We start from the raw sequence: 23051 nt of genomic DNA, 5'->3' as shown, positions 1-23051 counted from the left end.
AGGGGGACGCAGGCGTCCCTCCCAGTGCTCGAGTCACATGCCGACCCTGCCGTATTCCAAGGGCTGCATGTCTGGGTGGGGCTTCAAGCCAGGTCTGCTCTGACACCACCCCGTTCTGTGGAGCCCCCTTGAAGGGTGCACTCGCCTTGTCAGAGTGGGTGGAAGGGTCGAGCCCCTGGAGCTGGGGCGGGGGCGGGGGTGGAAGAGACAGTGTGAGCCCCAGGCCTCGGGGCTCTGCAGAGCCTCAGGAAATGTGGGTCAGAGTTGGGGGCTCCCTTGCTGTCCGTGGCCTGGCTGTGACGTTCTCAGCATGCTCAGCAGGACCAGGGTACCGCCAGCTGGCCCTCCACCCGGCCAGACTGAGTGGGGCCCTCATGGCGGGACTGCAGAGTCCTCCCCTTTCCCCCTCGATTGGCTTCACCCAGGACTGGTGTCCCCCCTGCCCAGCTGGCCCCACATCCCCCTAAGTGCCACCACTGAGCATGTCTGTTCCATGTGCCTGTGCCCCCAGCTTCCCTGTCCTGGGAGCTGCTCCATGGTGGTCATGGGAGATTCCTGTTTGATTCCAACTCCTTCAGGCGTCGTCCTGTGATAGAGGTCGGGCGGGGGAATTGCAGAAGGTGGGCAGCGGCCTGGTTCTGGGCCCCGGGGGGCCTCAGGGCTGCAGGTCTCCAGCTGTGGCCCATCTTCACCCTCCTTCTCAGAGACTTGGAGTCACCCACGTGTGGGGTGGTCTCGGTGAGCTGGACAGGGGGAGACCGGGCACCCACAGGCCACGGGCGTGGGCAGTTGACATTGGTGACCTTGCAGTTACAGTGATCTGGAGGAGTTCGTGTGTCTGATGGGGGAGGGTGAGTTTTAGGAAGGTTTTCCTCTGTGCTCCTGACAGAGACCTGGGACGGTCTTGCTGTGACTGTCACCGCCATCGGTCCCCTACGTCTCCTGAGGAACCTGACATTTAAAACCTGTCCTTGGTGGGGGAGAGGGTACACGAGCCGAAGGTGCGTGGTTGAGACCCCCTCTCACTGTGTGGATGGGGGGGCTCCTGGCAGAAGTGCCAGGATGGAGACTCGAAGTGTTCTACTTCAAGGGAAAACCCCACCAGTTTTCACAGTGAGCAAAGCAGCATTTAGAAAGACGAGGAGGCAGCAGCACCTAAACACTAAGGCGTATAAACTCGGGTGGCCCGTGTCATCAAAGGACACTGGAGGGAACGTGTCCCCTCCCTGAGTGCAGGGCCGTTTCCCTGTCGTGATTCCGCGTGACTTCTGTAGCCGATGGTTCACTCAATGTCAGGTGGACGTTGATCCCTCCTGAGTCCATATCTGAGCGAGAAGGTTCGAAGGAAGATGTTCTGTACCTGTGTACTTGCTATAAGTAGGAGTGTGCTGACCTTTTTCCTAGAAAAGCCCAGATATTCCAAAGGGAATCAGTGGACTGAGCACTCACCCCCATCCCCCACCACCTGCGACGGGAACTCCTGGTAGGTCTGACCGGCAGGGTCCTTGTCCACTCGGTCCTACAGCGTCTGGGTGTGTTGAGTTTTTCTGTGTGGTGGCTTTGTTGTTTTTCTCACAGCGTAGAAAATTCAGAGTTTCCTCAAGTTATTTATTGATGTACGAATTTGAAACGACTTTAGGAAAAAAAAACTCTTTTAAGTAGAACATATATGCCGGTAAAAAGTAATTCAAGTTATTTAAATTGTTTCTTTCTTTTCTCTGTTTAACTTCTCCAGATACCTGCACTTCAATCAGATAGAAACCCTGGACCCCGAGTCCTTTCAGCATCTGCCGAAGCTGGAGAGACTGTAAGTCCTGCTCCGTCCCTGACCCCAGCCTGCCCGGGCCGGTGGCTGGTGGCCGGCTGCGGCTCTGCCTGTCCACTGTGACCAAGTTGAGGTCCTTGTCTGTTAAAACACCTGAAAACAGTGTTGGTATAATAACATCTGTGCTTCTCATTTAGAAGTTCAAAGGCGGGGCTTATAATTTTCTCTTTATTTGAGAATGGCAATAAAATAAGAAAAAACACTTCTTTTTTTGAAACAGTTCTTTTTTTCTTTTTTAAATTGATTTTAGAGTGAGGGGAAGAGAGATGAGAGAGAGAGAGAGAGAGAGAGAGAAATACTGATATTTTGTCCCACGTATTCATGTACTCATTGGTTGATCTCGTATGTGCTCTGACCGGGGATTGAACTCACAACCTTAGTGTATCAGGATAGCACTCTAACCAACTGAGCTAGCTAGCCAAGGCTGCTGCAATTTTTTTCTTTTAACATCATATTTATTCATCTGCTTGTGATCTTATCTACACATCTAAGATGTGTTTATAAAAGTTACTTCTTGTATTGTCTCTTTCAACAGATTTTTACACAACAACCGAATTACACATTTGGTCCCAGGGACGTTTAATCACTTGGAATCCATGAAAAGACTGTGAGTGTGACACGTTGTGTTGTCCACCCATCTGTCCTTCCTTCCTTCCTCCCTCTCGTTCTCTCTGTTTCTTTCTTTCTTTCTCTCTCGGTGAGAGGAGGGGAAGCAGAGAGACAGACGCCTGCATGGACCCATCTGGGATCCCCCGGCAAGCCCATCTAGGGCAGATGCTTGAATCAGCTGAGCTGTCCTCAGTGCCGGGGCCACACTCAAACCTATCGAGCCACTGGCTGTGAGTGGAAGAGAGGGAGAAGGAGGAGGAGAGAAAGCATAGGGCCACTTCTCCTGTGTGCCCTGATTGGGGATTGAACCCAGGATGTGATTACACCAGGCTGACGCTCTACCGCTGAGTACCAGCCAGGGCCTCGTGCTGTCTTTCCTAAGCTCCATGACCAGCCCTCCTTCCTGGGTGCGGTGAGGTGTGTGTCACAGCCTGAGTATAGACCAGGAGACAGGCCACCAGGGAGGGTGAGTCCACCCCTCAGCGGGCACACGGAGCAGAGGTGGTCCCAGGCCAGGCGTATGGCCACCCGGTATTTATTTAATAGACGAACAGACATTTTAAACATCCGTCTTAAATTCTTCACGTTGGTTTTAATTGCAACTTGCTTGTTTCACTTGTGGGAAAAAAGTCAGTCCATGAGTGATTGCTGCACCATGACCCATGACCAGGATTCCAGCTGTCCGCGTCCATAAGCACTTGAAAGAGACCTAGGTTTACCTGTGTTTCAAGGCCTCTGAAATAATTTTCCTCCTACTCAGTAATTTCTGACACTGGAATCAAGGAACTGCCACGGTACTGATGGGGAAGTTGACGTTTGGGCTGAAGACCCCATGTCCAGTGGTCAGATCTCACTGAGTGTCTATGCAGCGGCCTGCACGGTCGATGAGACACAGACTTGCATCACAATCTGTGACTTGTCTTTTTTTTTTTTTTTCCTGTAGTGAGAAGCAGGGAGGCAGACAGACAGATTCCCACATGCGCCTAACTGGGATCTACCTGGCATACCCACTAGGGGGCGATGCTCTGCTCATCTGGGCCGTTGCTTCATTGCAACTGGAGCCATTCTAGTGCCTGATGCAGAGGCCATGGAGTCATCCTCAGTGTCTGGGCCAACCTTGCTCCAATGGAGCCTTGGCTGCGGGAGGGGAAGGAGAGGGGGGAGGTGGAAAAGCAGATGGGTGCTTATCCTGTGTGCCTTGACCGGGTATCGAACCTGGGACTTCCACACACTGGGCCAACGCTCTACTGCTGAGCTAACCGGCCAGGGCCTGTGACTGTCTGCTTTAGAGTATAGAAATCACCAGCCAGGGCCCTGGCCGGTTGGCTCAGCGGTAGAGCGTCGGCCTGGTGTGCGGGGGACCCGGGTTCGATTCCCGGCCAGGGCACATAGGAGAAGCGCCCATTTGCTTCTCCACCCCCCCCTCCTTCCTCTCTGTCTCTCTCTTCCCCTCCCGCAGCCAAGGCTCCATTGGAGCAAAGATGGCCCGGGCCCTGGGGATGGCTCCTTGGCCTCTGCCCCAGGCGCTAAAGTGGTCTGGTCGCGGCAGAGCGATGCCCCGGAGGGGCAGAGCATCGCCCCCTGGTGGGCAAAGCGTCGCCCCTGGTGGGCGTGCCAGTTGAATCCCGGTTGGGCGCATGCGGGAGTCTGTCTGACTGTCTCCCCGTTTCTAGCTGCAGAAAAATACAAAAAGAAAAAAGAAATCACCAGCCAGACCCCACTTCCCATTCTAGGGGGGACGTGTGGGGAGCGCTGCACACTTGACAGGTAAAGGGACAGCGGAGAACTAGCCAGGGCACCAGGCTGCTGCGGGCGGGCAGGCGGATATCAGGGCCTGGGATGCCCTGACGCTCGTCTCCTGTCCCAGCCCCCTCTCCAGACCCTCCTTCCCACCCCGCTCGCTCCCCGACTTTGCTCAGTCTATGAAAACCTAGGTCGTGAGACCTCAGAGAATTGCCTGTTCTCAGCCCAGGCACCAGAGGGGAGCGCAGGCTTGGTGGGCTTCTGTCCCTTGTCCCTCGCCCAGGGAGGCTGGCTGGGGACACGTCAGTAGCCTCACCTGTCTGGTTCCCCACGCTGCCCCGTGTCCTGTCCTGCACGCGAGGTCCTGTCACTTGGGGGGCGAGGGGAGACTGTCAGACCAGAGGGACTCGGGTGCACGCCCTGGGCACGTTTGTGCCCTGGGTTTCTCACAGCCTCACCCAAGAGGTCAGGGCACAGTGGGTGGTGTCCTGTCTGCACTGAGCCCAGGAGATCCCACCATGAGTGGCCATCAGATAAGGGACAGTTCAGGTGGGTGATCCGTTCTGTCCATGGTGCCCCCCCCAAGTCTGTGTCCTGGAGAAAGGCAGGGGGCAGGTGTGATGTCATAGGCCTTGGTCTCCCTGGGGGGCCCTGGGCCTGCAGTGTGGACTGAGAGTGAGGTGAGATCAACCCTGCGTTCCCCACACCTTAGCTCTGGGCCCTTGAGCTCCTCTGTGAAGGGAGGCCCGAGCAACTGTGTGATGAGGCCATACCTGCTCTGTAGCCAGCAGCCATTGTCACAGCTGTGGCAGCCCTGCCCCCTGTAGCAGCAGCGTCCCACCTGGGTGCTTTTTTGCATGGACAGTGGTCCTCCCCGGGCGGACGGGACACCCTGCCTGAGTCCCACTGTGGGGACGGCATATCCAGCGTCATGTGCACCCTCCGCGTGGCCTCTGTCCGTGAGACTGGACTGTGTCGTGGGCCACAGTCTGCAGAGGGGTTATTGGGGGCAGTCCAGGATGGAGGGAGATGACGTGGTGACAGTGCCCACGGCATAGGAGGGCAGTGACGGTGACCGTCTGGCGTGTCCCCGGCTCCTCCTCGCAGGCGACTGGACTCCAACGCGCTTCACTGCGACTGTGACATCCTGTGGCTCGCGGAACTGCTGAAAACCTACGCCAGGTCGGGGAACGCGCAGGCGGCCGCCACCTGCGAGCACCCGAGACGCATCCAGGGGCGGTCGGTGGCCACCATCACTCCGGAGGAGCTGGACTGCGGTGAGTGAGCCACGCCGGCCACGCCCAGGGCGCCACCTGGCACGCACCGCACCCTCTCCCCCACCCCTGGCCGAGCCACCAGATCGGGTCTTGGCGGTACACCGCGAGAAGACTCCCGGGCAAGCCCCCTGGTCATGTCTGTAAGAAGCTCACTACTTGTGAGTGAACTTGGGTTTTATTTTGAGGTTCCCTCCAAAAAAAAAAAAATAGCAAAACGAAACTCTGTTACCACTGACCACTGCATATAAGGGCTGCGCTGCCCGCTGGGCAGTCCTGGCGGTGCTGGGCGTCAGGTGCTGGGCGGTGGCCTCACAAGGACGAGGCTGAGGCTCATCTGCCTCAGTGCACCTGCCGGCTCTGCGTGCAGATGCCTCACCGATCCCCACGGGAAAGGAAAAAAGTGTCAGATGGCTGGGCCAAGTGTTCCTCGTAAATCCCCACAGAATTCAGCCTTTTCTTTTTATTTTAGCCCCCTCCTTTTTTTCTCTCTCTCTCTTTTTTTTTTTTTTTTTTTGCTAAAACAAAATTTTTAATTCTTTTTCCAAGGCATCATGATTAGTCTTTACATATAAAAGACACACGGTGAAAACTTAAGAACCAGTACCGTTACCGGACCCCGGCCCTGCGCTGAGAACCAGTGATGAGGGCTGGTGGCTGAGGAGACAAGGGACATGCATCCCAAAGGCCGTCTTACCATCGCGTGCGGGCGGGGGTTCTACCAGGCGTGGGTGGGGAAGGACAGAGCAGACATGGCGGGCAGGGGTGGATGTCCTCTGTGTGCCAAGACCAGCAGAGTCTGTTCTGACAAAGCCCTCGAAACCAGTCCAGCGGTGGCCCGGTGCCTGTCACCTTGGTCTTACGTCATCCTGGTTCTGTGGTCGAAGGTCAACAAATCTCCCGGAGATGGAATGCCTACAGGTTGGCGCCTGCGTCATTTGAAGTTAGCGTCTAGACTTCTTACGCAGACAGGCTGTGTATCTACAAGTTATGTGTCGGTCAGTCAGCACTGACAGAAACGACGTTAAATCAATGGTGGGGTGGTGACATGCCGGTCTGTAATAACCCCGCTCTTGCCACACGTACCCCACAGGCCATCCTCTCGTTGGCTCTGCCTGCCCGGGATGGCTTTCTGTGTTTGGGGGTCACTTTAGACATTTTCTGTGCTTTTCTTCCCCGGAAACTACAGTGTGTCCGTAAAGTCATGGTGCACTTTTGACCGGTCACAGGAAAGCAATAAAAGACGATAGAAATGTGAAATCTGCACCAAATAAAAGGAAAACTCTCCCAGTTTCATACCTATTCAGTGCAGTTCAATGTGGGCTCACGCAGATTTTTTAGGGCTCCTTAGGTAGCTATCCCGTATAGCCTCTACAGACTCGTCACTGACTGATGGCCTACCAGAACGGGGTTTCTCCACCAAACTGCCGGTTTCCTTCAACTGCTTATCCCACCAAGTAATGTTATTCCTATGTGGTGGTGCTTCGTTATAAACACACCGATATTCACGTTGCACTTTGGTCATGGATTCTAATTTAGCGAACCACAGAAAACATTGAACTTTCCTCTGTACCGTCCACATCTCGACTGGCATGGCCGTGGGCTGCTCCGCTGTATACACGGTGTTATGTCATCATCTGCGCATGCACACATGCTGCCACATCATCCTACAGAAACTGGGAGGATTTTCCTTTTGGTGCAAATTTCACATTTCTATAGTCTTTTGTTGCTTTCCTGTGACCGGTCAAAAGTGCACCGTGACTTGACGGACATACTATATTACTTATGTGTTTGCAGTCCGCACGGGGGTCCGGCTCCTGGAAGGATGCGATCACTGAAGTCTGGGCTCCCCTGAGACCATCTCGGTTGGGGAGTGGCCGTCTCTGATGTGGGGCAGAAGTCCGTCTGCCGTGTTTGTGGGGCTGTTTTTGTTTGAGATGCAGCTGGAACGTCTGTGCTTTGCTCCTGATGTGAAGGGTTTGGTCCAGGTCCTTGCTCTCTCCACCATGAATGACCCAAGTTCTCCGTTTCCTTGTTGTCACAGAAAGGCCCCGGATCACATCCGAGCCCCAGGATGCCGACGTCACCTCGGGGAACACCGTGTTCTTCACCTGCAGAGCTGAGGGCAACCCCAAACCCGAGATCATCTGGCTGCGAAACAAGTAAGCTGGGTGTGGGGCAGGACGCCATGGGTGGAGGGAGCTCCTAAGCTGCGGGCGCTGGCCGCTCACCTCACCCACCACCCTGCAGACCCCACCGGCCCTCTCTTCCTCTTCCTCTTCCTCTTCCTAGGGGAAACACAGAGAATACTTCCTGTCGAGCAGGAAGTGCCACGGTGAGGCAGGCTGGGTCACACTTCCCAGGTCAGCTTTTGTCCTGGAGTGGCGCCTGTCACCCCTGCCTGGGGTCAGAAACTGGGGGAACCTGGTTCTCTACCTGCCCACTTTCTCTGGCTGGAGGCTGGCGGGTGAGGTCACTGCCCTGGATAGTGGGGACCAGGCCTCCCTAGGTCAGGGTCCTGCTGCTGGGGGTGGAGACTCTGGGACAGTCTGCTACATGGACACACAGGTGCCAGGCTCCTGGGTGCATCTGGCTTCTCTCCTGAGACTAGGGTCTCCCTCGGTGTGCAGTCTCTGTGGGGAGCAGAGGCGTGGGCTGAGGGTAGGGGCGGTCTGAGGGCTTCAGGGCCCAGGTCAGCCCACGAGGGTTGTGTGAACCAAGCCCCTGGATGGAGATCCCCTGTGGGGCTACTCACTCAGGAACAGAACCGGCTGTGACCTTGGGCTCAGCATCTCCACTTCAAGCTTATGGGCCGTGTTTAGTCATGACTCACTCATGAGGCCTCCGTGGAGACAGGGCCCAGACACAAATGACACCCCCCTGACAGGAGTCAGGCCGAAGAGGGTGGCTCCTGAGTGTGCAGTGTTTGCAGAAAGGTGGACAGGTGGCGGCAAGCTAGCCCCTAGTCCCTCGTGTGCAGGATGGACAGATGGCTCCGGTTGCAGGGACGTGGGGCATGTCTGGGCCGGGGTTTGCTATCACAGCCAAGCTGATTCCAGACTTGGCGTGCTGCTGCGTGGGGTGGATGTCAAGTAGCCTCAGGTCTGGTTTCTGGGCTCGCTGGGAAGTTGATGAGATTTTAAATTCCAGAGTGAATAGTGCGGCAACTCTCAAGCAGAGAAGAATCCATTTGGCTCAAGCCCTGCATGTCGACACTTTTCAACGACTGAATTGATTCTAAGAATTATAAATAAAATTGCAGAGCCAGTCATGGTCAAATGGGGTCGAAGCACCAGGCCTGATGTCTGGTGCAGTCTGTATCCCCAACCTGCTGGAATTTCTGTGGGTCTGTGGTCCTACCTCCCCCACATTTATGGGAGGGAACTGGGCTGCATCAGTAAAGAGTCTCGTTTGTGAGGCCTGAAGTGACCGCTGCATCTGTCTAGACCCCCCGGTGAAGGACGGGGTTCGCTTCGGGGGCTTGTGGCAGGTGGAGGGTGAAGAGGGCAGGGCAGGCTGCTCAGTCAGCAAGCACCGAGGTCTCTGAGAGGGGACCGTGGTGGTGCTCCCCGACGGCGGTGGCTTTGTCCTGTCCCATTAGTCTGCGTTCTTTTGCTTTTGGTAACGTGAATGTTTCTGCCCCATTTTCTTGAATAAATTTGCCAGAAACAAAGAAGTTTTTTTAAAAAAAAATAATTGTTTCCCACTGTATTCTTTTTTTTTTTTTTTGTCCCTTGGGAACAAGGACCACTCTAAAACTTGTAAATCTTTATAGGTTGCACATTGTAAATAATAAACAGATATTGGAGCTCATTAGCAATGGAATGACGTGGGCACTTTTCCTAGAAATACCAGTCAAGTCGGGGCTGTTTGGAAAGAAAGATTCCTGGGGAGGCAGGCCCTGCCCCTCAGCCTCCTGAGGCATGCTTGGGCCTTCTCGAGGCTGGCACCCACGCCGGGACCAGACCTGCCGCTGGGATGAGGCATGTCCTCCATGTGAGGAATTGGAGCATGAGCGTGGGGCTCCTGCCTTTGCAGTAACGAGCTGAGCATGAAGACGGATTCCCGCTTGAACCTGCTGGACGACGGGACCCTGATGATCCAGAACACGCAGGAGACAGACCAGGGCATCTACCAGTGCATGGCCAAGAACGTGGCCGGTGAGGTGAAGACCCAGGAGGTGACCCTCAGGTACTTTGGGTCTCCAGGTACGTGGCGAGGGCTGCACGGGATGTTTCCCCCCCAAGTGGGCGCCCACTGCCCCAGAGCAGGGCCACCACGGGGCCTCTGGAACACAGTCACAGGGCCCACATTAGCCCCTAATCCAGGACGAACACTCGGTGGACAGTCGAGCAGGCAGTGCTGTCAGGGGCCATCCGGTGGGCACTGGGAGAGACGTCACCCGGCCTGCCTCAGCACACTGGTCTGAGCCTCCTGTTTGGCTGGGGTAGGGGAGGCGCCCTTGTGCTACGAGCTTTGATTATTGGAAAAGAAGCCAAAATCGGGATTTTTATGTAGAACTCCCATATTTAAAACATTGGTCCCTGATTTAATCCTTTGAGTAGTAGAACATTCACATACGTCCTCATGCCTCCTGACCATCCAGAGTACGATCGATTTATTTTAAAGATGTGTAAGGCAGCATTAAAAAAAAGGCAAATGCATGTTCTTATTTCCATCAATTGGTTATCAAACAAACAAGATTTTAAGTTAATAAAACTGTAACTGAAACTCATTTTATTTTTTGAAAAAGAATTCACTCCCGGGGGTCAGCGAGCATGAAAAAAAACTCACTACTCAAAGGGTTAAAAACACTGTGGTCTCATGTCGGCCTGGGTGCCCCCCGGTCCACCTGTTCCAGCTGAGCGCTTTGGTGCGCACAGGACCGGCCAGGGAGGAAGTGCAGCCCGGGTTTACGTCCACCACCTTTGGCGAGGTGGATGGCTGCCCTGTAACTGCTTCAGTGACACCTGTCTGCCACCCTGCGCCTCCTCCGGGCGCTTCGTATTCCCGGCCATTGCCGCTGGCTGTGCAAGTGGTCTGTGTGTTTGTTTAGATTCTCAGCCCTTTAAACCTGGTCTGGTTTTTCGCATCGCATGGTAACTGTGAATACCCACAGCCCTACCTTTCAGTGAGTGAGATTCCCTAGTGTCAGATCCCAGCTCAGAGGACAGCAGAGGGACACACTGCTGCTGACTAGAGCCCATGTCAGGCAACCCCACAAGGAACAAAGCTCACCGCTCTGTGACCTCTGCGCTGCTGGTCCCAGAGAGGGCGTGAGCTGCTTATGGGAGGTGTAGGGAAATCCTCAGAACAGTGACCAAGTGAGGTAACACTGCAGGGACGTGTGACAGGGCAAAAGAAATGAACAGAATGTTACTATCGGCTCATTATGATGGCTGGTGGTTCAGTGGATAGAGCAGTGCTGGTCAACCTGGTCTCTCCTGCCCACAAGTGGGCATTCCAGCTTTCATGGTGGGCGGTAGTGGAGCAACCAAAGTATAAATAAAAAGATAGATTTAACTATAGTAAGTTGTTTTATAAAGATTTATTCTGCCAAACTTAGCAAAAACCTGACATAAAGTACTTGGTAAGTAATTATTGTTATATGCTTTACAGGGTTTCTGGCAAATTCATATTTTGAACTTCATGGATTAGTCTGCGGGCCGCACAAAATTGTTCGGCAGGTCGCATGCGGCCCGCGAGTTTGAGACCCCTGCATGCTGTAACTCTGCTTTATAATTTTATAAATTACTTCCCTACTTTATAAATCACCATTACTGTGGAACCAGTGGGAGGTTAGAAAATTTTCCTACTAACAGAGATACAAAAGTGAGCGGTAGGTATAAAAATGTTGACTATTCCTGGGATAGAGCATCGGCTCGGCATTTGGAAGTCCTTGGTTCAATATCTGTTCTGGCACACAGGAGAAGCAACCATCTGCTTCTCTCCCTCTCTCTCTCCCTCTTATCTCCCTCTTCCCCTTCCACAGCCAGTGGCTCACTTTGAGTGTGGCCTCAGGCACTGAGGATGGCTCGGTTGGCCCAAGCACGTTAGCCTCAGGTGCTAAAAATAGCTTGGTACTCCAGCATCAGCCCCAGATGGGGTCGCCAGGTCGATCCCAGTTGGGGCACATTCAAGTCAGTCTCACTATCTCCCCTCCTTTCTCTTAAATTAAAAACAACAACAACAAAAAACAAAGGATGGCTGGTTGGTCACCTGACTCCTGGACAGGAGCATTTAGACATCTCTGTGACTCTGTTTCCTCTCCAGGAAGAGCAACTTTATTTAGGGCACTGCCCCGAGCATGTCAGTCTGGCTCCCTGAAACACACATGAAGGTCTTCCCACGATCTGTGACGAGGTCCTAGCTGATGAGGGAATCGGCATGTGACAGCCAGTCCACCCGCACCAGGGCTAGATCTGGTCTGTTGCCTGTTGTCCTTAAAAATCTGGGAGTTAGGAATGGTTTTCCATTTTTATAGAATTGAAAACCCTAAGCGTGTTTAGGATTCATGGTATGTGAGGACACATGGTAATTACATGACATTCAGATTTCAGTGTCTGTAGGTTAAATTTTATTGGAATGTAAAACCACACTCATCCGTTTACAAGTCGTCTATGGCCGCTTTTTGCTGCTGTGGCAGGATTGAGGAGTAGCGCAGCCTGCAAAGCCCAAACCATGTGCTCCCTAGTCCTTTATAGAAAACTTTGCCTGCCCTGTTCCCAGACTGTGCTGACAATTTATAGTAACAATAGCCTGCGAGTCATAAAGTGCTTTATATACAGTGTGTCTATAAAGTCATGGTGCACTTTTAACCGGTCACAGGAAAGCAACAAAAGACTATAGAAATGTGAAATCTGCACCAAATAAAAGGAAAACCCTCCCAGTTTCTGTAGGATGACGTGGCAGCATGTGCACATGCGCAGATGATGACGTAACACCATGTATACAGTGGAGCAGCCCACGGCCATGCCAGTCGAGATGTGGACGGTACAGAGGAAAGTTCAGTGTGTTCTGTGGCTCGCTAAATTAGAATCCGTGACTAAAGTGCAACGTGAATATTGGCGCGTTTATAACGAAGCACCACCACATAGGAATCACATTACTCGGTGGGATAAGCAGTTGAAGGAAACCGGCAGTTTGGTGGAGAAACACCGTTCTGGTAGGCCATCAGTCAGTGATGAGTCTGTAGAGCAGCGGTTCTCAACATGTGGGTCGCGACCCCGGCGGGGATCAAACGACCAAAACAGGGGTCACCTAAAGCCATCGGGAAATACATATTTTATTTAAAAATGTATAATAAATATGTATTTTCCGATGGCTTTAGACGACCCCTGTGTTTTGGTCGTTCAACCCCCCGCCGGGGTCGCGACCCACAGGTTGAGAACCGCTGCTGTAGAGGCTATACGGGATAGCTACCTAAGGAGCCCTAAAAAATCTGTGTGTGAGCCCACATCGAACTGCACTGAATAGGTATGAAACTGGGAGAGTTTTCCTTTTATTTGGTGCAGATTTCACATTTCTATCAACTTTTGTTGCTTTCCTGTGACTGGTCAAAAGAGCACCATGACTTTACGGACACACTGTATTTTGAAGCTTTGTTATTAGGGGCATATAAGTTTATAATTCTTATCTTCCTTCTGAATCAAACATTTGATTGTTAGCAGTTAGTGCTTTTTGCCTTAAAAGTTAATTTGGTTTAATATAGTTAAAATCAGAGTTCTTTCTCACATTTTGCCCTGAACCTTTCTGTATCCGTATGTTTTGTATGTTTGTGTTGTAAACAGCATAGAGCTAGATTAAAAAAAATCAGATGGATGTTTTCTTGCAGGGAGCCCTTGTATATTTAGTGTAGTTAGCAGGATATTTAGATTTCTAAATTCTTTTTAATTTTATTTATTCATATCCCTTTACTCAAAACCCTTTGGACCGGATGCTGTTTGAAATTCAGAAATTTGGGAACGTTTTTCAGAAGGGTCACTTGGTGCATAATCTGTTTAATTGGTTTACATTGCCTATAATCAATGTAGCAAAGTCCTATAGAAAGCGGTGTGATTATTCACAGCGGAAAATTGAGGCCTCTAAGTAGCCTTCAACTTATGAAAAAGTATTTTATGTTTGGAGCTTTTTGGATTCCAGAATTATGGATAACGGTATTGGTCCAAAGAAATAACATAACAATTAAAAATTCTTTTTTGTTTGTTTAACAAGAGGGAGAGAGAGAGAGAGAGAGAGAGAGAGAAGACAGGAAGCAAGAGAGATGAAAAGTATCAACTCACAGTTGCGGCACCTTAGTTGTTCATTGATTGCTTTCTCATGAGTGCCTTGACAGGAAGGCTTCAGCCAAGCCAGTGACCCCTTGCGTAAGCCAGTGACCTTAGGCTTCAAGCCAGTGACCATGGGGTCATGTCTATGATCCTATACTCAAGCTGGCAACCCCACGCTCAAACCAGGTGAGCCTTCACTCAAGCCAGTGACCTTGGGGTTTTGAACCTAGATCTTAGTGTCCCGGGTTGATGCTCTATCTACTGCGCCACCGCCTGGTCAGGCAAATAAATACAGGGAAATAAAAACTTTAAATACATGTCATTTTTCTTTATTGTACAATATTCGTAGGGTAATTTCTGGGTAGAGGGTGTTTAGATTTTCAGTTTTGCTGTGTGTGTCCATATTACCCCCCCAGGTGGGCTGTGCCATTTTATGATACTGATGTGTGAGAGTTGCTTCTGCGCAAACTCATACTCATTGGTACTCATAAGATGTACCAATAAGTATACGTATTTTTTTCTAGGTTTAACTTTTAATTGGCGAATGAAGTTTATTATATGTTCTAAATACTCTTTAAAAACGTTTCGTAATAAAATCAACATTAAGAACTAGGGAGGTTTAACAAAGTGGACACAGTGTATACAGAAGAAGCAAAAACAAGGTTTCCCTAGCGTTCAGTACACATTTAAAGAGAAAACCAGTTCTCAGAAGTCACTCACATTGCTGACTCCTCATTTGACCTCAGGAAGTGAACCCTTTGCACATTTCTTGAAAAGACAAAGAAGACAGGGCCCTGGCTGGGTGTCTCAGTGGATAGAGCTTCATGCCGCTGGTTCGATTTCACCAAGGCACAGATGAAAAGCAAAAAGTGTACAACTAAGTGGGACAAGGAGTTGCTGCTTCTCTCTCTTTCTCTCTCAAGTCAATGGGAAAATTAAATATATATATATATTTATTTATTTATAAAAAACAACAATACAGGGAAGTATGTAACTAAGGGCTGTGTTTGTTTGATGCGGTCTAGAGGTCAACAAATAGAACAAGGAGCATAAAGATAGCAAACCACCGTTTTGCCAAACTCGAAATTAACTCAGAACTTGTGTTTCATCATGACAGCTCGACCCGCTTTTGTAATCCAGCCGCAGAACACGGAGGTGCTGGTTGGGGAGAGCGTCACCCTGGAGTGCAGCGCCACGGGCCACCCTCCGCCGAGGATCACCTGGACCAAGGGTGACCGGACACCGGTGCCTGCAGACCCGCGAGTGAGCATCACGCCCTCTGGTGGCCTGTACATTCAAAACGTAGTGCAGGAGGATGGCGGGGAGTACACGTGCTTCGCGTCCAACAGCATCGACAGCATCCACGCCACGGCCTTCATCATCGTCCAGGGTGAGAGTCAGGGCATGTGGGGGGGCCCTCTTGCCTCTCACAGCCCTCCCCGTGGGCCCCCGCTGTGCCCTCCGCCAGGCGCACAGAGGAACAGGGTCCTCCTGTCCCCGGGACCCCACTTCTACCTGCCGCCTGGCTCCAACCTGCCATTGGGGCTTCAGGAGGACGGGGACTTTATTTTTCTGGCTGTCCCCCTCTGCCCCGGGAGCACGGGCATATGTAAGTCCTGGGGGACCGCGTGGATGTGCACGTGCCGATGAATCAGGAAGCCTCCCACGTCTTGGAGTCCCCTAGGGTAATTCTTGGGCACAGGAGGTCTGACTGTGCCTAGTGTTGTGATATGTGCTTTGCATGTATTTCTAAATTCCTTTATTGACTCTGATGAGTTGATGAGTTTTTAAATAAATTCAGAAGTGGGACATTTGTGGAAGCCTTAGGACAGTATTAGACACGCGAAAAGGGAGAAACTAGTTCTTCCCCGACTGCTATCTTCACCAGCTTTCCTGCCTGTCACCTCAGCGCTGGTGCTTGTTCTGCTCAGGTCCTTGTGGAGTTCTGTGGCCTGTGCTTTCTTGGTTGCGGTTGTTACTTTTATAAAAGTGGGATCACCTGAATACTCTAGGCTACCACATTTTTTTCACACAATAACAAACTAACTCCCACTACTGTGCCCAGTTGCTACTTGGTGACATTTTTAACCACCTGCAAGTTCTGACTTAGGTCGCAAGTTAGGTGAGTCTGAGTTGTCTCTGTGCTTGTAGCGTCACTGGTGTCAGATGCTGTCTTTCTGTCTCTCTCAGCGTGATGCCAAGAGACACCACCCGCCCTCTGCTTTCTTTGCACTTCCCTTACTTTCCACCCCCAGGTGTCTTCCTGACCTGCCCGCGGTTCCCGCATCCCACAGTGGGAGGACAGTGGCCAGCCCCAGTTTGTGCGGCATTCTTAGCAAAGCTGCCTCTTCAGTGTCCTGCTCCCTGTGTTTTCCCTTCCGGCAGCTCTTCCTCAGTTCACTGTGACCCCTAAGGACAGATCTGTCATCGAGGGTCAGACGGTTGACTTCCAGTGTGAGGCGAAGGGCTACCCACAGCCGGTCATCGCCTGGACAAAAGGAGGTACGATGCCGACTGGGTCTGCTGGCCCCGTCACCATCTCCCTCCCTCAGGACACAGACTCCAAAACCAGCTCGGTCTTTCTCTGACTGCCTCCCAACCACCACCCCCCGTCTTCTGGGCAAGGCCAAGTGTTGGGTGAACCCGACATAGCCCAGGTGCTGGGGAAGGACAGAGATGTCTGCTTGTCCTGGTCACAGGCCACCCCCTGCACGCATCGGAGACCTGTCCTTACTAAGAGAACTTGGGGTGGCCTTGTGCCACGCCTGTCTTCTCCCCAGTAGCTTGTGTCTTGCCTTTCATGGTCCCATAATGAGGACTTCAGTGAAATTGAATAACATGTAAGATGAACTTTGTGGAAAACCGACAAGGGAATACTTTTTTTAAAACTTCCACTTTCGGTGAAATTCCCAGAGTTCAGCATGTCTCCGTCCTGTGTTGAGTGTTGATCACGGTAATTCTCGGGTGGGACCCCAGCCCTTTGTCTCCAGTTGGTGACTGGTGGCCTGGCTGGGAAAGCCAGGGTACAGGGCGGGGGGAGGGGCTGACGCTGATGCTGGTGGACCTTCAGGGCCCTGTCCTGGACTCCAGGTGGGGTGACCTTGAGACCCAGCGAATGGCCTCCACTTCCATCCCTTCGTCCCCTGAGGAGTCTTTCCAGGGATTCTCTGGACCTCCCTGCTCTCTGGGAAGAGAGGCTCGGCCCCCACGGGAATGTGGGAGGACCCTCCTGGGGGTGTCCTTTGCCTTTAAGACTCCCCTGCCCTCTGCTCAGCTCTGTTTTATTACACGCAGCATGGGACCAGCCGCCTGAGTCCTCTGCCTTCCCGGCTCCTGCTTATGTGGCTTCTGTCTCTGCCCCCACCCTTGGGGACTTACATGGGGACAGGGAGCATGTTCTCTTTATCCCTGACTCGGCTGCTCACGCCTCACGGCGTCACGTTGTGCAGACGAATAACGTGTCTGCAGCTGAAGGAGCCGTTTGCTGACCTGAGGGCCAGGCAATGACCCCGGGCCCTAATTGGGCAAAGATGAGTTTCTGTGACCATTACGTTTTCTCAGACGAAGTTCTGCCTGACCCTCCTATAACTGACTTCACACCTTGTGTCCCTGTGACTGACCAGTGCTTCCATGCCTTTCAGGGAGCCAGCTGTCAGTGGACAGGCGGCACCTGGTCCTGTCCTCAGGGACACTCAGGATCTCAGCCGTCGCTCTCCATGACCAGGGCCAGTACGAATGCCAGGCCGTCAACATCATCGGTTCCCAGAGGGTCATGGTGCACCTGACGGTCCAGCCCAGAGGTAGGGCACGGCGGCTCTGCACTGTCAGGAAGCCAGGCCTCCTGCACCAGCATTCACGTCGCTGCTGATGACCTGGCCTTGACCCTTCCTGTTTTCAATAACAGTCCCTTGTCTTTATATTCCCGAGGTGACCACGTCATAACTCATTACACTTTATCCTGTGATGATGTTTATTTTTTGATGATCCTTGTGCTGAACTTGGACTGGCTGCGACCAACTTCACAGAGAGGTCGCTGTGGAGATGCCTTTTCTGGGTCTCGGAAGCAGCACCAGTCTGAGGCTTGGACCGTGTCCTGGAAGCATGGCTCTGTCCCTGTGTGCCTCCCACCCCAGTGTTCTGTGGTCCCTGTAACACAGGACTTGGTCACCTCGTGTCTATAGAAAGACTCAGGTCAGAGTCTGCAGGCGCCAAGGCTGGCCTGGGCGCCTGGCTGGCCCTGGGCTTGCGGTTTGCCCGTCAGTGCTGACTGGTCGGGATGCTGGGCGGCTGTTGGGTGAGAACATGTGGACGGCCCCGCCAGGCCATTGCTCCCAGTGAACCACGCTCCCTTTTCACTCAGGCTCCTTCCCAGCCGTCCAGGCTTCAGGTCCTAGGGCCCAGGCCACAGCAGACAGGTGCTCCTTCAGGCCTGCTGTCTCCTTGTGGGCGGGGACGTCTCGGTCCCTTCCAGCTCCTTGTCTGCGCAGCCACCACTGGGAGGAGATCGACGGGCTGGGCGTTCTCGGTGCCCTGAGCCTGCCCTGACCGAGGGGGGCTGGGCTCTCCACGGTGGTCAGCTGGTCCCTTGCCTTGCAGTCACCCCAGTGTTCAGCAGCACTCCCAGCGACCAGACGGTGGAGGTGGGCACCAACGTGCAGCTCCCTTGCAGCTCTCAGGGGGAGCCTGAGCCCGCCATCACCTGGAACAAGGTACCCACTGCGGGCAACATGGTGCGCAGGCCAGGTGGTGGGACAGGTGGCTGGGTGGTGGTTGCTTAGAGTGGCTACCACCTGTGAGGCTTCTGCAGACTTCCCATAGCAGAAGGAACACCCAGATTACAGATTTTGCAGGGTCCTCTATAATAAAAATCAGACAGACTCGAATTAGGCTCCCTTTCATGTCCTCCAGGTGGCAATAGTAAAGGAACTCTCTTGTTAGACCCTCGATCTTATAATCAGTAGAGGTTTCTTGTTGATTTATTTTCTGTTGTTTCTATAAAGCCCAATAAAAAAGTGCATAACAGAGTTCAAACCTGCAAACAGGTGTGTCAAACCTGATGCAAGGTGTGTCCCCGAGGACAGGTGGCCTTGGCAGGAACCGTGTGTGTTCTGGGGCAGGTGGACACTTCATCCTCTCTGGCCCCTCTCCTCGGAGGGGTGTTGCTTTCCCTCCCCGGGTGGCTCACAGGGCCCTCTCCCTCACTGGTGCCTGTGCCCTGCGCCTCCTTACCGTCGTCTCGTTCCATGGAAATTGCCTTTTGTCACCCCCATCCTGGAAAATTCCAAGAGCACGGCTTCTCTCTGGGTCTTTCCTGGGTCTCTGGCAGGCACATAGGAGAAGGTTATCCCGTTGGGTGAATCAGATTGTCTCCTCTTTCCAGTTATGCGTACATCTGAGCCCAGCCTCTCTGATGTTCCCATCTTACAGGCCCTGGTAAATGCACCCCCAACCCCAGAACCAACAACGCTGCTTCTCAGTCTCGTTCTACTGTGACTTCTCTTCTGTTTTGCTCCAGGATGGGGTTCAGGTGACAGAAAGTGGGAAATTTCACATTAGCTCCGAAGGATTCTTGACCATCCATGATGTGGGGACCGCAGACGCCGGCCGCTACGAGTGTGTGGCCCGCAACACGATTGGGCAGGCCTCAGTCAGCATGGTGCTCAGCGTGAGCGGTAAGGCCCCAGGCCCACATTTCCTGTGGCCGGCAGACAGCCCGCCTGCACGGGCTCGAAAGCTGCAGGAGGAAAGCACCTAGGCCCCCAGAGCAAGTCCAGGCTCACAGGGGCTGTTAGTGGACAGCACTTCCGCACCCCTAGTGCTCAGGGAGACCGCCGGAGCGTGCAAGGTCTGCGGCGGGGCCAGGCAGGCCCCAGACCCCGCCTGCGGCCATTGTGGTTGGCTCGCTCCTGCATGGAGCATCCCGACTCTTGGTTTCGGGGTGGGTTTAGCCGTCATGACCCCTTCACGTTCGATAGCAGTCACTTCCAGCCAGCATTTGGCAAAAGTGTGGACGCGGTTCCTGCTTCACAGGAGGCCAGGCTCTTTCCCTGCTTCCTCTTGTGGGGTTCCCACGCCCATTCTTGGCCTGGGTGTGATGTCCTGAGTGTCTTTACATGAACCTCCAGCTAATCTCTGACCCAGGGGTCACAGGGCAATCATGATCTGGCATGAGCGGTTTCAAAAGATAAAAGGTTATTAGAGATGATGTCATTTTATTGAACAAACTCCAAATCCTGGAAAAAAATACTAAGTGAAAAAGAAAAAACTGTAGACAGGAAGCAGTCAGTCCCTCAGGGTTATAAGTTATGCCCTGTGTGCCTGTGCGTGTATTTGTGCATGTGTGCACGCATGTCTGCTTACGTGCATGTGAGTGTAACAGTCTCCGTGTAGTGACATGCCGATGGCAGTGGCGCAGGTCCTGATAATGGAGGAGCTCAGTGCGAAGGGCTGAGCAGGCTGAGACCCAGGCACCAGGGCAGGTTTCGCCTTCAATGAGACCAACAAACAGAACCTACCGGGAGTTAAACCATCTCATCAGCCACTCTGTGCCCAGCGGGCTGGCACCCAGCTTGGCCTGAGTTACTTACCTCCCTTATGTGGTCAGTGTTTGATATTATAGCTACATTTTCCCTGTTCTGTTAGGGGGGTGTCATGTGATTTCAAAAAATGAAAAGTCTGCAATTTTCATACTGTTTGAAAACAGCTCCTAGTAGAGTTTAGCTTTGGTGTGAGAAACAGAAACACTTGGAGAAAAGTGTGCCTTCGGTCTCGATGATGGGTCTAGACGCTGAGTAACTTGTCCAGTCCTTTCCGGGTAACGTGCAGCTTTGTTTTCCTAGTTCCTGACGTCAGTCGAAATGGGGATCCATTTGTAGCCACATCCATCGTGGAGGCGATCGCGACCGTCGACAGGGCCATCAACTCCACGCGGACACACTTGTTCGACAGGTACGGCGGCCCAGCAGACGGAGTCTGACCTTGTCTCTCTGCACGCTGGGCATTAGACAATGCTGACCATTCTGGTACGGGGTGTGACCTGTTTCATCACCTGAAGAAAAATTTTTAATTTACAAACCATAAACAAGGTTGGCATCAACTTTCTGGGGGTTAAGATAACAGGCATGTTCCTTCCAAGTAGAGACTGAACTATGAATCTCAGATGGAGCATTTCTTATAAATTGCACGTCCTGCTTTTGGCTTGTTACTAAACGACTTGGCAAAAACAAAAGTTTTCACAAGCCCTTAGTTCATGTTGGCAAACTGCACAGTATTTTCTCTGCGTCTGACCTGAAGTAGAACGTCAGTGTTTCTCCACAGACCTAACTAACTGTTTGTTTTTAGTGTCTCTTGGTTTTGTTTGTCCTCTTGCCTTCCACTTGGGATGAGTAAGGTACGGTCACTCCCCCTAGAGCAGTAGCTACAGAAACATTCAATGGTGGTCTTATTTACAGTGCCTTCTGTCTCAGTGACTGTTCCCTTCTCCCCTGACTGCTGTTAGCCGTCCTCGTTCTCCCAACGACCTGCTGGCCTTATTCCGCTACCCGAGGGACCCCTACACCGTGGAGCAGGCTCGAGCCGGGGAGATATTTGAGCGCACACTGCAGCTGATCCAGGAGCATGTGCAGCACGGCCTCATGGTCGACCTCAATGGAACCAGTCAGTACCCGGGCCTCCTTCCTACACCCTCCCAGGGAGCGGGCATCACACACCCACTGCAGACATCCCCCTAGGGACAAGCTCCAGGATTCTTGTCCTGTGTGTCTTTGAAGGACACAGTTGGGCTGACAGTGTGGGTCCCACCTCAGGTCTGACAGGGACCCACTGACATGAGTCGGTCATTGCCCACTGGCTTTGACCATCAGGTCTACCCGGACCAAGGAGGTTTGAGGGAAGATTTTGCAGGACAAAGCTGCGTAAGTGACTGTGTCCACACAGCTGTTAGAAAGGTGTGTGTACCGGTCCAGCTTCTATGTCCCAGGCCAGGTGCTAATGGGTGTCATGGGGTGACTGCCACCATGTCACTATGCCCCTAGCACATGGCACTACCTGTCAGTGACAGGTACCTGTGCTGGGCAGGAGTGCTGTGCTGTTAGAGACAGTGGGTGACCACAAGTAGCATCACTACACTAGCAGAGCCCACACACACTGCTGGGGGTGACTCGGTGACGTGGAATTCTCTGCATCCTGGCATCTGTGTTTTCTGCCCTGCCTTTGACAAACATCCTTTCCCACCGGGACAGAAATGTTATTCAGTAACTAAACATTATTCCTAAGTACAAGTGTGTGAGGTGAGAGGAACTATGGGGTCACGTCTCTTGTCTTGGGAGTGTGGTCACTGCTTGGAGCCGGCCCTCGGTCTTTGGGACCAATAGGTGCTCAGTGTCCCAGCATGCGAGCTGTGTGTGTAGATGCCTCCTGCTTCTCCATTTGGAAGGTATTGGCCTCTCAGGGGCCAGGGTGGCTATGTCACTACAACTGCATGTTGTGTATGGTAACCGCCAGCCTCAGCTAGGAGGTGCGCCACAGAGAAGCATCAGAACCCTTCCCTTCTGCCTGCAGAGCCTCTGTTGGGCACTCACTGCTTGTTGGGCACAGGGCTAGGCAGGTGGTGTCTGTGGAATGACCCAGGAGGGAGGGGACAGTGTAGGGACCAAGCATGAAGGCAGAGGTGACAGCCACTCATGACCTGGATGTAGGGGGAAGAGGAACTCCCCTCCATCTGGACACCCACACAGATGTGTCCTCGAGATGTTTACCTGTCGGCCTGGGTGTGATAGGTCATGTGGAGTGATTTTTCCCAATAATAGTACCTTCCTGGCATTTTCTTGTCATGAACAGTCACTATATACGTTCCCTTATTCTTGGATACATGTTTGTCACATTTCAGTATCTTTAGCCATACTGGGTTGTCTATACTCGGAGGTAGTTTTTATTTCTCAAGGGAACTGGACTGAAGGAGGTGGCCTGAGTGGTCAGAGCCGTCTGCAGCGTTCCGGGTGGACATCTCTTCTTGCAGACGTGTGTGCAGCTGGGTCTGGTTCTGCAGCACGTACCGGGGAAGCTGCAGGAGGCTCTGGTTCCAAAGCCACAGAACCTGGCTGTTCTGTCTGTATCCACTATGGACACGGACCGGCGCCTGCCCTCCACCTGGGCTCCCCCTGGCCCTCGCGGGGGGCCCGGCCCGGGAGACAGCGGAGGCACCCAGGTGCCGGCCGGGCCACCTGTGGGCGGGGCGGCTTCAGCTGCCATTCCAGATCGTGAGTGCTTAGCCCACAGAGCAGCTGCAAGCAGAAGCAGACTTGCCTGTTCCGCTGCTGTGGCCCAGGGTCG

At 52.8% G+C, this 23051-nt stretch overlaps 1 protein-coding gene across 2 annotated transcripts in view; it reads left to right on the top strand.

The window, feature by feature from the left end:
* The window catches only part of PXDN (peroxidasin), a 67668-nt gene that overhangs the window by 30664 nt on the left and 13953 nt on the right, over positions 1-23051 (top strand). For both annotated transcript variants that reach the window (XM_066385785.1, XM_066385786.1), the window contains exons 5-16: positions 1736-1807; positions 2361-2432; positions 5285-5454; positions 7496-7613; positions 9490-9659; positions 14839-15111; positions 16107-16223; positions 17363-17521; positions 18318-18430; positions 19237-19393; positions 20561-20669; positions 21220-21377. In XM_066385785.1, coding sequence (XP_066241882.1) covers positions 1736-1807; positions 2361-2432; positions 5285-5454; positions 7496-7613; positions 9490-9659; positions 14839-15111; positions 16107-16223; positions 17363-17521; positions 18318-18430; positions 19237-19393; positions 20561-20669; positions 21220-21377 — 1688 coding nt within the window. The remainder of the gene's footprint in view (positions 1-1735; positions 1808-2360; positions 2433-5284; positions 5455-7495; positions 7614-9489; positions 9660-14838; positions 15112-16106; positions 16224-17362; positions 17522-18317; positions 18431-19236; positions 19394-20560; positions 20670-21219; positions 21378-23051) is intronic.

Source organism: Saccopteryx leptura, chromosome 5 (genome assembly GCF_036850995.1).
Source record: "Saccopteryx leptura isolate mSacLep1 chromosome 5, mSacLep1_pri_phased_curated, whole genome shotgun sequence".
Classification (NCBI taxonomy): Eukaryota; Metazoa; Chordata; class Mammalia; order Chiroptera; family Emballonuridae; genus Saccopteryx; species Saccopteryx leptura.
The sequence above is the reverse complement of the archived record's forward strand: the minus strand, read 5'-3'. Positions and strand labels throughout refer to the sequence as shown.